Source organism: Symphalangus syndactylus, chromosome 19 (genome assembly GCF_028878055.3).
Source record: "Symphalangus syndactylus isolate Jambi chromosome 19, NHGRI_mSymSyn1-v2.1_pri, whole genome shotgun sequence".
Taxonomy (NCBI): Eukaryota; Metazoa; Chordata; class Mammalia; order Primates; family Hylobatidae; genus Symphalangus; species Symphalangus syndactylus.
The window spans coordinates 19,800,488-19,814,977 of NC_072434.2; the positions used below are offsets into that span (position 1 = coordinate 19,800,488).

The 14,490-nt window shown below is 51.7% G+C and overlaps 1 protein-coding gene across 2 annotated transcripts; it reads left to right on the plus strand.

The window, feature by feature from the left end:
• The first annotated feature begins 13 nt into the window (after positions 1–13).
• CHIT1 (chitinase 1) lies at positions 14–13,615 on the plus strand. Of its 2 annotated transcripts, XM_055234077.1 has the most exons (11): positions 14–75; positions 1,125–1,154; positions 3,818–4,019; positions 4,592–4,648; positions 6,031–6,196; positions 6,432–6,556; positions 7,370–7,493; positions 9,847–10,032; positions 10,365–10,478; positions 11,831–11,957; positions 12,563–13,615. In XM_055234077.1, the coding sequence occupies exons 1-11, from the start codon at positions 21–23 to the stop codon at positions 12,805–12,807; spliced, it is 1,431 nt and encodes a 476-aa protein (XP_055090052.1). In that variant the 5' UTR covers positions 14–20; the 3' UTR covers positions 12,808–13,615. The 2 variants fall into 2 exon arrangements, with proteins under 2 accessions (XP_055090052.1, XP_055090053.1); XM_055234078.1 differs by lacking the exon at positions 4,592–4,648.
• Positions 13,616–14,490: the final 875 nt, after the last annotated feature.

Below are 14,490 nucleotides of genomic sequence, written 5' to 3' on the forward strand. Positions count from 1 at the left end.
GACCTGGAAACCTGGTTTGTATGGGCTGCAGCCTGCTGCTGAGCTGCATTATGGTGCGGTCTGTGGCCTGGGCAGGTGAGCTGTCGGATAGTGGGCTGGGTCTCGGGAGCTGTGGGGAGGTGGGGATGTGGATGTCCAGGGACCCCTTGCTACCCTTTGCGAGGAAGCAGGAGGACTCCGGAGAACTTCAGAGGGTCATTTTATCCCTCTCCATGCCTCCTGGCTCGCAGTCCCTTGATTACCTTTCCTGTGGGCTCCCTCTCAGGCTCTTTCAGCCCAAGAGACTTCGTGTTGCAAGGGAAGGCTTTTCTCAACAGGCTGAAGATGACTTGACTTTCCTCTTTCTGTCCTGAAAGCCCAGAGTCAATGAGGCCCCTGCACTGGGTCTTTGTGTCTTTCCCATGTTCTTAGGTCCCTCCTGTTGGCCTTATCCAAGAAGCGCCCACTGCCAAGAGCCTCTTCTCCAACCTCATATTGTCTGTCCTGCAAGAGGGCAGCCTGGGGCCAAGATCCTGGGCATCCTTGCAAATTTTCATGGAGGTTCTATTAGGTTGACAGAGAAGTCCAAGGTCACCAGGTGAAAGAGATCTCTTCGAAGGAGTCCTGTCAGGCCCTAGGTCTCCAAGGCTATGGATGCCTGCCACAGCCAGGTAGCGGAAAGGCAACAGGAAGCCATAAGCAATGGGAGCAGAGGCACAGGCCCTCCCCAGGAGATGAACTCTCCCCATGCAGCCCTTCCAGATTGATTCTTTCTAGCCCCAGAACAGGCTTGTTTCTTGTTCTGAAAGAGAAACTATCTCTCTGAATAACGCACAAGTCAGCAGTTTTTCCACAATCTTCCTGAATCCACACTGCCCTTTACTGAGGTATAGAGAGGGGGCAGCCTCAGCCCACGAAACTTTCCATCAGCTTCTAGGACCAACCCAGGCCAGAAAGAGACTCCCATGGTCTGGCCTGCATGAAGGGATGGGCAGAGTGCCCTCCTGGGTCCCTTCTGAAAGGAGAAAGCTTGATTTGTATGAAATCAGCCCTCCCTGACCACCTCCTGTGCTTCCGTAAGCTGTGGGGCCTGGGAAGGTGAGAATGGCAGCATAACCCTGGCCTTCTCTCTTGTGTTGCTCCAGGTTTCATGGTCCTGCTGATGATCCCATGGGGTAAGTGGCCTCTTTCCTGGAGTTAGCTCTTGACTGCCTCAGCCCCTTCCCTGGGCTCTGCTTAATGTCCCAAAACACCTTCCCCGCCAGACCTCCTCAAGAGCTCCAGATTTCAGTGGGGACTCTCTTCCAAAGCTCAGACCCCTGCAAATGTCCCCGTCCACTACCAGCCCTCCCAGGAAGGCTTTTGCCTCCTTATCCACTAGCTGAGCTCCTGCACATCTGTGGGGCCAGCTTGCGCGTCAGCCTCTTTCAGGGCTTTCCTTTCCTGGAGTTGCTGGCTCCCTCCTCTGCGCTCTGTGCTCTTGCAGCACCTGTGTGTTTTACAGTACATTTCACACTGCCTCTCATTATTGGCTTAGATGTCTCTCCACACCAGACTCCAAGTTGCTGCAGATAAGGACCCTGAGTCTCATCTGGCTCAGCATCCCCAGCCCCTTAGCTCTGTGAGGACAACACACTTGCTTTTCGTCTGTTGAACTGATCAGATGTGGAGCTTGAGAGAGGCAGGAGGGAGCTCCTTGGTGTGTCAAATGGAAAAGAGACCTTGGGGGATCTTCAGCAACTCAGACTCCTCGTCCCCCTCTTGTCCCACCGCATTCCCTGGGCATCAGTGGCCTGGGAATGCTGGCCTTTCAGACCTTGTCTTGTGACTGTGCCTCTCACGCTGGGCTGTGGCAATAGAGGTACATTTCCCTCTCAGCCTCATAGGAGGGAACAGCCAGGGGCACAGAAACAGCAAACATGAGGAATATGAGAGGTGGGAGATTTCTCAAAAAGCTTTAGTCCAGGCTATTTCTGGGCTTTCTGCAGTATAGTAATAATAGTAGGACTTTGTGTGGACTAAGGGTTAATATATGCGAAGCACCTAGAACAGAACTTCTTCCATGCAGCGTTCCTCTGAGTGTTTTACATGTATTAACTTTAGCCCACACGGGGGCCTGTGACACACACTGTGGAAGGTCCAATGGTCTCCCCCTTTCACACAGGAGGAAGCTGAGTCACACGGCAAGTAAGTTGCAAAGTTGGGATTTCAACCTAGACACTGACATGCCAGAGTCCCTGCTGTTAACCACTGCACTTTATTTTCTCTATAGTACAGAAATTCATAACAATATTTGATATGCGACAGCATGACATGATAGAAAAAGAGCTTCCTAGCTCCTTCCTACATGGCCTGGGGGATGAGTTATCTGGGTTCATCCCCTCCTTCCTTTCTTTTGCTTTGGGGAGTTCACCAATTCTCCTGTATCCTTGCAGGCTACACCCCACGAGCAAGCTCCTGGGTGACCTCTGGTTAGAGACAGTGACCACTCCGGGGCCACGTGTATGCCCAGGGTCAGCCCTCCATGCTCTCGGGTTCTAGTTGAGGCCTGCCTGAGCAGTCTCTTCGCAAAACTCTCCTATAGACACTTTGCACTCCTCCTCTTCTTCGCCCCATCCCTGTCCAGGTGGACATTGGAGGGGGTACAGAGAGGCCCTGCTGGGGCAAAGGGAAGTCCCAGGTTCTAGACACCAGCCACAGACACGCTCCAGTCCGAACTCACTGCTCCATCAAGATCTTGGCGTAAAATGTTGGCTCATACAAACCACACCATCATAGATTGAGAGACTGGAAGAGACCCAATAGACCACACAGTCATCGTCAGATGGGGCCAGGATTGAAGATGAGATGGACCCAAAGTCTATTTTTGGCAGATGCTGGAATGAAGACTAGCATTCTTGCTTCCTGGTGTCCTGGTCAACCATGCATAGGGCTGACCTCAGTGGGGGTCATCACCACTGAGCCCTCACTGGGAACTGACCATCCCACTCCTTGCAAAGTCTTTTCACACACTATAGGGTACTCTAGAGACAAGTACCCTACAGTGTGTGGGGTACTTAGAGACAAGATGCCTTCTCCTAGATAAAATTAGCTTTTATTAGAATCTCAGCAGTGATATTGACAAACATAGATTATCTACAAGGGATAACAAGCAAATGCAAATGGCTTTAATGCAAGACTTAAGAAACATAAACCCAGGCCTGTAACTGGGGCCTCCTCTCTGCTACTTATCTGTTTGCATTTTAATGAAGTATTCTGAGGTATTCCAAACCGTTTTTGAAAGTTCTGCCTGCCTGCCTTCTGCAGATGAGCATGCCATGTCTAATTCCCTCTAGGCCTCATGTTGGGGCTGCCTGGGGCTACCTTCTGTCAGGTTTCGGGGCCTGGAGGGGAGACCCTAACTGGGGGTGGAGAGACCTGCCTGCCAGACCCTGATCCTGGGAGCTCGGACTCTGAGACTAGCAACTTTCAAGGATGTCAAGGAGTCAAGAGACTTGGATCGCAGCACTGCTGCTCTGCCCTCTTAGCAGCCGTGCTGATGAGGACAGGCCCCAAGCTCGTGAGACTCAACTTGCTTCCCAGGAAAACAAGGCTTGGAAGATGATGGTCCTGCCCATTCATGTTCTGAGGATCCCATGTCTGGCCTCTGAAAATGCTTTCCCAACTGCCAGGCTCCACCCACACAAAAGCAAATGCCATTTCTGCCTGTCAGGTCCCTCCACTGACTCCAGGTGTAGAAAGGGGAGGACCAAGGACATTGCCTGCCCCAGATGGAGGGTGACCAGTCCCCAGAAGGCCCTGCTGACAGCTGTCTCTTTTCTTTACTCCAATGGGCCAGGCTGTGCTGCAAAACTGGTCTGCTACTTCACCAACTGGGCCCAGTACAGACAGGGGGAGGCTCACTTCCTGCCCAAGGACGTGGACCCCAGCCTTTGCACCCACCTCATCTACGCCTTCGCTGGCATGACCAACCACCAGCTGAGCACCATTGAGTGGAATGACGAGACTCTGTACCAGGAGTTCAATGGCCTGAAGAAGATGTGAGCCGAAGCAGAGGAGCAGGGTGGGCGGGATGTGGTGGGGGGACAGATAACCTCTTCCCAGAGCCAGACACCTCTCCAGCACTAAGGCCCTGCCACAGACCCACTGTGTGGCTTTGGGCAAGTTGTATCACCTCTCTGGGCTCTCCCGTGCTTAATGAAAGAGGTAGGGTTTGCTTAGGGGATCCTAAAGGGCCCTCCAGTTTAGGTGTAAGTGGGATCAGGATTGTGAGACTCTGTCTCCCATGAAGCCCCTTCCTCATTATGAAATTGATCCACCCTTCAGCTCCAGTGTTCTGGGCGCCTTCACAAAGCCTCTTGAGAATCTGCCCCAATCCTTGCTTCCTGAGCCCACACAGTTGTGTCTCCCCAGTTAGACAGGTGGTCCTGCGAGTCAGGAATGTGACTTCCCTTTTCCAATCTACACTGTCCCCAGAATGCTTAATACAGTCTCTGCACATAGACACTTCGACACATCCCCACCCTTGTTGCTCCTCCCCACTGTAACATCCCTGCCAGGGAGCCCTGGGAGCTGGCAGAGTAAATCCTGCTGTGTCTCCTGTCTGTCCCAGGAATCCCAAGCTGAAGACCCTGTTAGCCATCGGAGGCTGGAATTTCGGCACTCAGAAGTTAGTTGACTGCGGTCACCTGTGTGGTAAAGCTCCTGGATGGGAACCTGGTGCACTGGCCAGAGGGAGCCCTGGTCAGGGAATCAGGCCAGGCTGAGGTGTGGTCAGGGGAAAGGGGAGAGGAGTTGAACTCTGAGGGCTGAATTTCCTTCTGGGTTCTTGCACCCCAGCATGAGGGCAGCACAGTGAGCTTCGCTCCAGGCTGTTTCAGCTCCAGTCTTGCCAGAAGCATAGGTCTAAACACAGCAGAGGGCTCAGACCTCTCCAGGCCTCAGTCTCATCTCCCATGAAATGAGAAGAGGGAGGGTCCCATCTAATCCTGACAACATGCAGTGTCTGTGTTTTCTGAGCTCAGAAATGGGGTATCTTGTCCCAGAAAGAATGTTTATTCCACTTCTGAGTGTAAAACGTAATCTGTGAGATTGAGCTTGGATGCCAAAGTATCGGCATTTGGGAGACATTTTTTTAATGATTTATGGAGATAATGGAATGGAGTATTTGAAACTTGGTGTTTTCTAGAAAATCCAGAATATAGGGCTCCCAAAGCTCTAAACAGTCTTTCTAAAACTTTTTTGGATCATGAACCCTTTTGGGAATCTGACGAAAGTGATTACTCATCTTCCAAAATAATGCTTATATACAGATTGTTTATTGAAATGCAGGAGTTTTTAGCCTGGTGTCCTCAGACTAAATTAATAAAAATAAAACAGGATCAATCTGTAAAGAACTTGAGACCCCCCAAGAAGTTCAGGGACTTCCCACTAAGGAAGGAAGATGTGGAGAGGTGGTTCTTGGGGCAGCTTGGGGATTTTGACGAACTCTGGACTAGTAATAGTAATAAAAACACAAAGCACTCTACAGGTGTGAGTTAGAAGAAAGATGACCAGGTTAACCTGCCAGGAAACTAAAACAGTGGGCTCCCCAGGTCTTTACTAACCTTGGTAAAGGAATTAGAGAAATTCTAATTAGAGAAAAATCCTACTTAAAGAAAAAGCTCACAAGAGGAATTAGAGAAACTAATTCCTTTTCTTTTTAAACCTCCATTCTGAGGGTGTCAACTAGTTCTGACATGGGGTGGGACAATTCAGGGGCTTGGAGGAAGCCTCTGGAGGGAATTTTGGGAAAGGCTCCTAGGGTGTCCATGTGCCCCTGGTGATGTCGATGTTTGGGGGTAGAAAGCGCTCTGGATGGTCCCCTTCCCTCAACCCGGACCATAACTCACCAGCAAATATCCCTGCAGCCTCTGAAGCAACCCTCCCAGTGCCCCTCCCAGCCCAGACACAGAGACGCACTGTCCTGAGTGTTTTCTCGCCTGCTTCTGAGTAAGAGTGGCCTGCTGTCTGGTCCAAGGCTGGCCCTTACTCCCCTTCATCACCTCACAGGTTCACAGATATGGTAGCCACGGCCAACAACCGTCAGACCTTTGTCAACTCAGCCATCAGGTTTCTGCGCAAATACAGCTTTGACGGCCTTGACCTTGACTGGGAGTACCCAGGAAGCCGGGGGAGCCCTGCCGTAGACAAGGAGCGCTTCACAGCCCTGGTACAGGTATGGCTGGGCGGGGCGGGGATCACCAGTCTGTGCAGGGACCCAGAGCTGGAGCCCCCACAGCACATGTGGGGGCTGCTCTGCCCCCAGAGCCAGCTGCTTCAAGTATCTGCGTGGCACAGATCAGCCCTGTGGCCAGCTCTCAGACTTCTACGAGTGAACATCTACCTGGGGCTCACAGGGGCTGCCTGCCTGGTGCGTGCCCCTGTGTTGACTCTGAGCTCCACTCCCACAGGACTTAGCCAATGCCTTCCAACAGGAAGCCCAGACCTCAGGGAAGGAACGCCTTCTTCTGAGTGCAGCGGTTCCAGCTGGGCGGACCTATGTGGATGCTGGATACGAAGTGGACAAAATCGCCCAGTGAGTCTCAGGCAGATGGCTTGGAGCTGTGCTATCTGAGGGAAGAGAGGCCAAGGGCAGACTGAGCTTTCCCATGGGTAGAGCAGGTGTTCAGCTACAAGGCATTCGGAAAGTCCCATCCTTACACCAAAACAAAAGCAGACATTTCCCTGTTTTTGTACTCAGGGTAAAACCAAGACACATCCAGAAAGGCTTTGCTTAGTGTCCGCTGCTGCCCTGTTCCAGATCCTTCATTTTGGATCTCTGCCCTCTTCCTTGGGAACTCATTCTTAAGGTGAAAATGCCTCTGAGTGGGTAGTGAAGCCATTGTCTTCAAGAAAATGGTTTTTCTGGATCCTTGCTCCTCAAAGTACAGCATGTGGACTCACAGCCCTCATTAAAACCAGGTGCTCATTAGAATTATGGACTCTCAGGCCCCACCCCAGGCCTTCTGAAGAAGAACCTTCATTTTAATGAGATTCCCAGGCGATCCGTGTGCACACTGAAGTGGGAGAAACCCTGAGCTAGAGTTCTCTCCAGAATAGCAATGTAGCAGGAGGTTTCTTGAGTGGAAGAGGGAGGGTCTGGGGGTGCTGAGGGGACAGTGGGGTGAGGGTGACAAGTTTGAATGAGAATGAGAATGGCCTCCATAAGGGGGCTGGCTGGGACTGCTGTCTGGGTCACCTTCTGCAGAGCCAGGTGAGCCTGCCACCTTTGCCTCTGACCCCAGTGGTTCCTCCCTGGGCCATGCACTGAGGGGGTAGGAGTGAGAAAGAAGGGCTATCCCCACCCCCAATCCCTTGTTCCTCACCTCCTCTTCCATGCCTCCTGCAGGAACCTGGATTTTGTCAACCTTATGGCCTACGACTTCCATGGCTCTTGGGAGAAGGTCACGGGACATAACAGCCCCCTCTACAAGAGGCAAGAGGAGAGTGGTGCAGCAGCCAGCCTCAACGTGGTACGTGTGGCCAGAGGGCTGAGGCAGGACTCCCCTGTCCAGCAGGCCCTGTTTAGTGGCTTTTTTTGAACCCCGAGGCCCTCATGGGAAAAAAAACACAGGGCACTGAGAAACCAGAAACTTTTTTGTTTCTTAGCTTGCTCGTTTTGTTCTATTTTCCTGGTCTATGCCCCTGCTGAGAGGAAACCTCACTTCTGTGGAGCATCTTGGCTGATGGTAGACACAGCAAATCAATTTGATGACAAACAAGTGACCAGTGGGGAAGCCCACTTTGAGCTTGAGTCTCCAGCCAGCAGGCCTGCTGCTTCCCTCACACGCCCCCACTCCATTTCCTTCAAGAGAGTGGGCAGACTCGTGCTCCATGGTCACACTGGTTGACCTTCTGGAAGGTGCTTTCAGGGGTAGGAGCTTTCCCAAGTTGATAACATCTCCACGGATGTCACTCAGGGTGGAAGTACCCCCAGCACCTGCAAAGGGCAGGCTTGGTTTTTAGACTAGGGTAGGTTGGGGTTTCCTAACTTTTCCTCATTGAGCAATCAAGACACTTTTTTTTTTTTAATTTTATTTATTTATTCTTAAGAGACAGAGTCTTGCTCTGTCACCAAGAGGGGTATGCAGTGGCATGATCATAGCTCACTGCAGCTTCATCCTCCCGGGCTTAAGCGATCCTCCTGCCCCAGCCTCCTGAGTAACTGGGATCACTATGACCAGCTAAATTTTTTAAGTTTGTAGAGATGGAGTCTTGCTATATTGCCCAGGATGGTCTCGAACTCCTGCCCTCAAGCAATCCTCCTGGCTCAGCCTCCCAAAGTGTTGGAATTATAGGCACAAGCCAACATGCCCAGCCTAGATCCTTTTTATAAGCCCTCTCTATATCTTAAAATATAGAGAGGGTTTATAAAACCCTGCAGAGAGGGCTTATAATAACTATATTATTTTTCTTTCTTAAAACAAGCAAAACCAAACAACAAAGAAAAAGCCCTAAATTAAAATGCTTTTTACTTTTGGAAAGCCCACATCTCTGTATGTCAGATGGAGTGGGACATCTTTGATTTTCTGGCTCTTTCATGAATAAAGAGCACCTCTTTGAGCCGGTGAGCCAGGCACCCACATTTCACACTGAGCCTGGCCTCTCCATCCCCGTCTGGAAGACTGTGTGAGTTTTGGAGGAAGCTGTATCCCTGCACCGGTGGGGAGACACAGAAAGAAATTTAGCTGAGAGGTGAGTGGGGTTGGAGTCCCTCCAGCACCCTGCTTTCCACACCGTGTACCTTGAATCTACCGAGGAATGGAGGCCATCTTACTCCTACAAAGAGTCCTTCTACTCACCACACAGTGTGCCCGGGGATTGCTTCTAGCCAGAGGGGTGACTTTTCCCAACTTGCACAAAAGTGCTATGACAGATCAAGAGAAGCCCCGACTTCTGCCTTCAGAAAGCACCAGTCTGATCAAAGATAAGTTGTATAGATGGACAAAAAGAAATATATTTAAATAAATTTAGTGAAAGCTGTTCTTTACCTAAGTGCTAAGTGGGCTCAGAGTAACTAGACCTGACAAAACTAGGGCAGCTTCTGGGGGAAAGTGAACCATACTCTTGGCTTAAGGAATGAGGCTTCATTATTCATTAATTTATCGTATTTGTATCGGGAACCTTCTCCCGTCACAGGCCTGGGGGTGTTACATCAAGTAATACATGATCGGGGGAAGGCCTTATTCAGAGATGGGTAAGGAAGCTTTTGTTCTATCTGAGCATCAGGTGTCATTCCAGGCACTGGGGATATGGAGATAAATAAAGCAGACCCAATTCCCTGCTTTTGTACTCAGGGTAAAACTAAGACAACAATCATGATAACGATGATGACCATAGCGACCCTTTATTGTGTTGTGCTGACCTTTTACATGCATTATAACCTTTAATTCTCACAATGCCCCTAAGAGATGGATATTTTCCTTATTTCCATGTTACAGACAGAACACCAAGGCTCAGTGAGGTTAAATAAGCTGCTGGGTAAGGCAGGGGTCTGTGTCTGCCTTGTTCACTGATGTGTCTGAAGCACCATGGACAACGCCTGGCACACAGTGGGCCATCAGTACACATTCGTTCAGTGAATGGTTGTCTGCGTCCGAAGCCCACGCTCTCTGGTTATCACGCCATGCAGCTTCTTCACTGGGGTCACAGGTCTAAGGCAGGCTCTAAAGAAGGTGGGGTAGGGCTGGAATCCTAACGAAGGCCCGTGGAGCTCCAGCTGAGGAGCTCCCGCCCTCCTAGCTCTGCCTCTGGATCCCCCAGACTTAGATAATCAGAACCAGGCTGAGGGCTGAGAAAATTAGCCCTGCCCTCTTTCGCCACCAGGATGCTGCTGTGCAACTGTGGCTGCAGAAGGGGACCCCTGCCAGCAAGCTGATCCTTGGCATGCCTACCTACGGACGCTCCTTCACCCTGGCCTCCTCATCAGACACCAGAGTGGGGGCCCCAGCCACAGGGTCTGGCACTCCCGGCCCCTTCACCAAGGAAGGAGGCATGCTGGCCTACTATGAGGTAGGAAAACCCATAACCACCCTGGGTATTGTAGGGGTCAGGGGGTGCCTGAGAGAGCAGAGGTTTCCTTCTCTCACCGTTTCTGAGTTAAGGATGCCAGGTGCAGAGAATTCTGGCCAGGTAAATTCCATCCCATCTATGCCGTCTTGAATTTACCCTTAAGCCAAGGTGCCTCAAGCTGAGTCCAGCATTCTAGGTCACTGCAAAGAACCTCCTGATTCTCCAGGCTTCCTCAGACAGGAATTTTCCAATCTCTAGTCTCCTCCTGGTGAGGAAGGGAAGGTGCCTGCAAGAGCCTCCCTCCTCCCCAGTGCTGCCTTCTGCTCCCACAGGTCTGCTCCTGGAAGGGGGTCACCAAACAGAGAATCAAGGACCAGGAGGTGCCCTACATCTTCCGGGACAACCAGTGGGTGGGCTTTGATGATGTGGAGAGCTTCAAAACCAAGGTGAGGCCCAGCTCTGCTGGCAGAGGGGTGGTCCTGGTGAACAAGTCCTGTCAATGACATGGAATGAGGACAGTTCAGGACCTCAAGGGTGAGTCTCCTTTAAATGTCCCAACATTTCATAAATCTCCACGTGACAGTATTTTGTACCTTTACTATCTATTGACTCAGAAATGACAAAATGACAAAACATTGCTCTACATTTAGTAGCACTCTGGAAAGTATTTCTATTTTATTAAATACCATACAAATTCTACAGACATATGAAGAGGAGAAATACACATGGTGAGACATATAGTTTTATTCAGCCCATTGGCAATAGCTGGTGCATGTCCAAATTACAGACCTTTTGCTTTACTTATAGGACCACCTTCTCCTGCCCAACATTGGTGGCCTGAAGAGTTAGTGCATTTACCTGGTTTCATGCCCTTTCCCCTGTGAAACTGTTAGCTCCTGAAGACGGATGCTTCACTAGTTTATCTGTACATCCCACATCAACTATCTTGTGTGGCTGACAGCGGCAGCTTCTAGAGGTGGAGAATGGCAGGGGGGCACGATCCTGGCTGGGGAGATGGGAGAAGGGGTCGTGGTGGAAGGGTATTTCAGATAAGTCCTAAAGCATAGAAGGTGGCCATTCTTAGGGGTGAGGGAGCAGGCAACTGTACAAGCAAAGACGCAGGTGTGGAGAAAGTAGAGGCTGGACTCAGAACAAAGTGTAGGCCCACATAGCTGGACCCCCAAGCAGGGCAGGTAGAGGAAGGGAGTTAGGTGAAAGGGAGGCTGGGGCCAGCAAGGGATCAAGCACCATGGCCCCGTGGCAGGGTTAGAGAACAGAGAATCCCACTCTGAGGGAACACACAGTCATACCCTCAGGAAGCCTCAGGAATCTGGTGGAGGGAAGATGGCTCTCAGGGAAGACAAAGACATGAAGACAGAGAAGCAAGCCTTGATTGAGATCTTTTGGAAATCTGAGTTGTTCCCTGTGGTAACTGGACTTACCTTGACCAGCATACAATACCCTTAAATAAAGCAGCTCAGCCCACACATGACCAAGCTGTGAAGGGTTCCCACTTAGGGAGGTGCACACATCTGACGCTATTCCTTCCGGCTGCACCCACCCCACCCCAGGTCATGCTTATGTTAAGACAAGGAGACTGCAAAATAACTGATGTCCCAGCAGCATGAGGACTCAGCACCCAGGCTCCCAGCCCAGGGCTGTCTCCAGAACCTACAGCCACTCACAGGCCTGAGGCTGCTGGAGAAAAAAGGACCCTGTCCAGATGAGGTAGCCAGGCTCTGGTGCTGGCCGGGCCGGGCTTCCCCGGGCTCCTCCACTGCATCCCCTCCCTGCACAGGTCAGCTATCTGAAGCAGAAGGGACTGGGCGGGGCCATGGTCTGGGCACTGGACTTAGATGACTTTGCCAGCTTCTCCTGCAACCAGGGCCGATACCCCCTCATCCAGACACTGCAGCGGGAACTGAGTAAGTAAGGGGCCTGGGGCCAGTGGCAGAATTTAGAGGTGGGGTACGAACACAGCTCCATGCATCCAATGAACTGTAGGTCCTGGGTCCTTCTGAGGAAATGACTTTGCCCCAATACTGTAATTTCCCAAGCTTCATGCACCCACAGGAGCTAAGGAAACTGTCAAAACAATTTTCCTTTTTGCGCTCTTTCTCTTCCTGGTTGTAGCAATGCCTGCCCAGGGTTGTTGTAACCGTGGCTTCCCTCCAGAGGGCCCCCAGACTGGGAGCAGCACCTTGTTCCTCTCTTATCTGGGAGAAAGCCTCCCCTTAGCCTGCACCATGGCACCCCCACCTGCCCTCAGCAGTATATGGTTGTGCTTGCAGATGGGTAAAGCCTTAATTGCCTGTCACATGTGTAGCCAGGTGTTGTCTGTGGCACTGTGCTTCAGCTGTAGGTATGGCTGTTGTCTGGCTGTTCTCTGCCTGGGGTATCTGGCTATACTCAGTCTGTAGGGCATGTGGTACTGGGCTGCTGCCAGCCAATGGTTGCTGCCTGTGTGCTCTGCCTGTGGGTTTGGGATCTCTTGGGGGGAGCCTTGGTTGAATCTTCACTGTCTTCCCAGGTCTTCCATACGTGCCTTCAGGCACCCCAGAGCTTGAAGTTCCAACACCAGGTCAGCCCTCTGAACCTGAGCATGGCCCCAGCCCTGGACAAGACACGTTCTGCCAGGGCAAAGCTGATGGGCTCTATCCCAATCCTCGGGAACGGTCCAGCTTCTACAGCTGTGCAGGGGGGCGGCTGTTCCAGCAGAGCTGCCCGACAGGCCTGGTGTTCAGCAGCTCCTGCAAATGCTGCACCTGGAATTGAGTCCCTAAGGCCCCTCCAGTCCCAGCTTTGAGGCTGGGCCCAGGATCACTCTACAGCCTGCCTCCTGGGTTTTCCCTGGGGGCTGCCATCTGGCTCCTGCAGGCCTCTCTGTGGTCTTCCTTTATCCAGGCTTTCTGCTCTCAGCCTTGCCTCCTTTTTTCTGGGTCTCCTGGGCTGCCCCTTTCACTTGCAAAATAAATCTTTGGTTTGTGCCCCTCTCCCCAAAGATGTGGTGACTTAAGAGGCTCTCTAAGCACACTGTTGACTCCAAAACATCCGCAGGTCAGAGCCAGGTGGGAAGGTGGTCCGTGCAGGATGTGCCAGGCCCTGTGGCAGGTCTTGCCTCATGAGTCCATATGCCAGTGGGCAGTTTCCAGTACACAGGTGATGGCAACCAGAGCACGGCCCCAAGTGCAACACGTTCTTTGGTTATTGGCCCAGAAGCCTGGAAACAGGAGCTTCTGCGGACCTTCACGCACGTGTTATTCCCAAAATGCCACTAGATGGCAGCAGAGAAGAACTTTTCCCTGATTTAAGTGCTCCGTGAGCAGCCACTCAGCATTACACTAAGAATTCAGACCCCCGGTATTCAGTGGTCTTCGAGATAAATCCTATTTGGGCCCTTTGCAGGCCCTATCTCACCTACTGCCCCCGTTCACCAAATGAAGAAGGAACAATGATTATTCTCACTTTACAGCGTTTAAACTGAAGACTAATTCTAACCAATTCTGAGTCTAGAACCAAGGCCTGGAACGGGCCAGAGGGCATGCACACGGTGTCCTGGTTAAATAAAGTCATCCCGACAGTCCTGGCTGCTTTGGGCTGCACCTTGGTCATTCTGTTTGAAGAAACTCTGCACAAAGCCTAATGGTCCAGCTTGTTATTGACTCCAAGCTGGTTTCTGGGTGGGACTTGGGAAGGCAGCTGGGGATTGGGACACGTGAGATGAGGCGGAGGTGGCTTCGCCCCCCACGTGAGTACACCCAGCACCAGAGCACAGGAACAGTGTCCCCGTCACTCCGGGAGCCTGCCTGTCCATGGGCATTCTGAAATCTGCTCTCCTCAGTCCAGAGCACAAGCTGCTTGAGCACATGCTGTGCCCCCTGAGGTCTCAATTGAGGGATACGCCAGCCACATCCCAGTGAGCTGTTAGGAGTGGAGTCCAGGTGCAGGGGTGACTCCTGGCCTGCTGCACTCCAGCTGTGTGACTTCAGGCAAAGAAGCAGAGCCTCAGTCCTCTGCTGTAGGATGGGAGAAATGTGAGGAGTCAGTGAAGTCGTGCACGCCTGCCCTATGATCAGTGCTTATTCCCTCCCTCCCTCTTCCCTTCTCAGCCCTTTCTTCATCTTCTGTGAGCTGGGTATGTCAAGGATTTAGCAAATACTGTAGTCTCCTTCTAGCAGAATGCGCCCTCCTACAAGCATCCAAATAACCAAAGTCCTCCCTGAGTACGCAGTCTTACACCTGCGCTAGTCTTACCCTCAGGAAAGCATTAGCTACAGCCTCTCTCTGGTCTTCACATCCACCCTGCTCCCCTGCAAACTCATGGCCACTCCCTCAGCTAGAACCAGCATCACCTTATACCTGGACCCACCTTCTATCTGGCCTCCCTGCTTCCTGCCCACCCCCTCTTCCAGTCAGCCACCACATCGCAACCAGTTTCATCTTTCTAAAATAGAGATC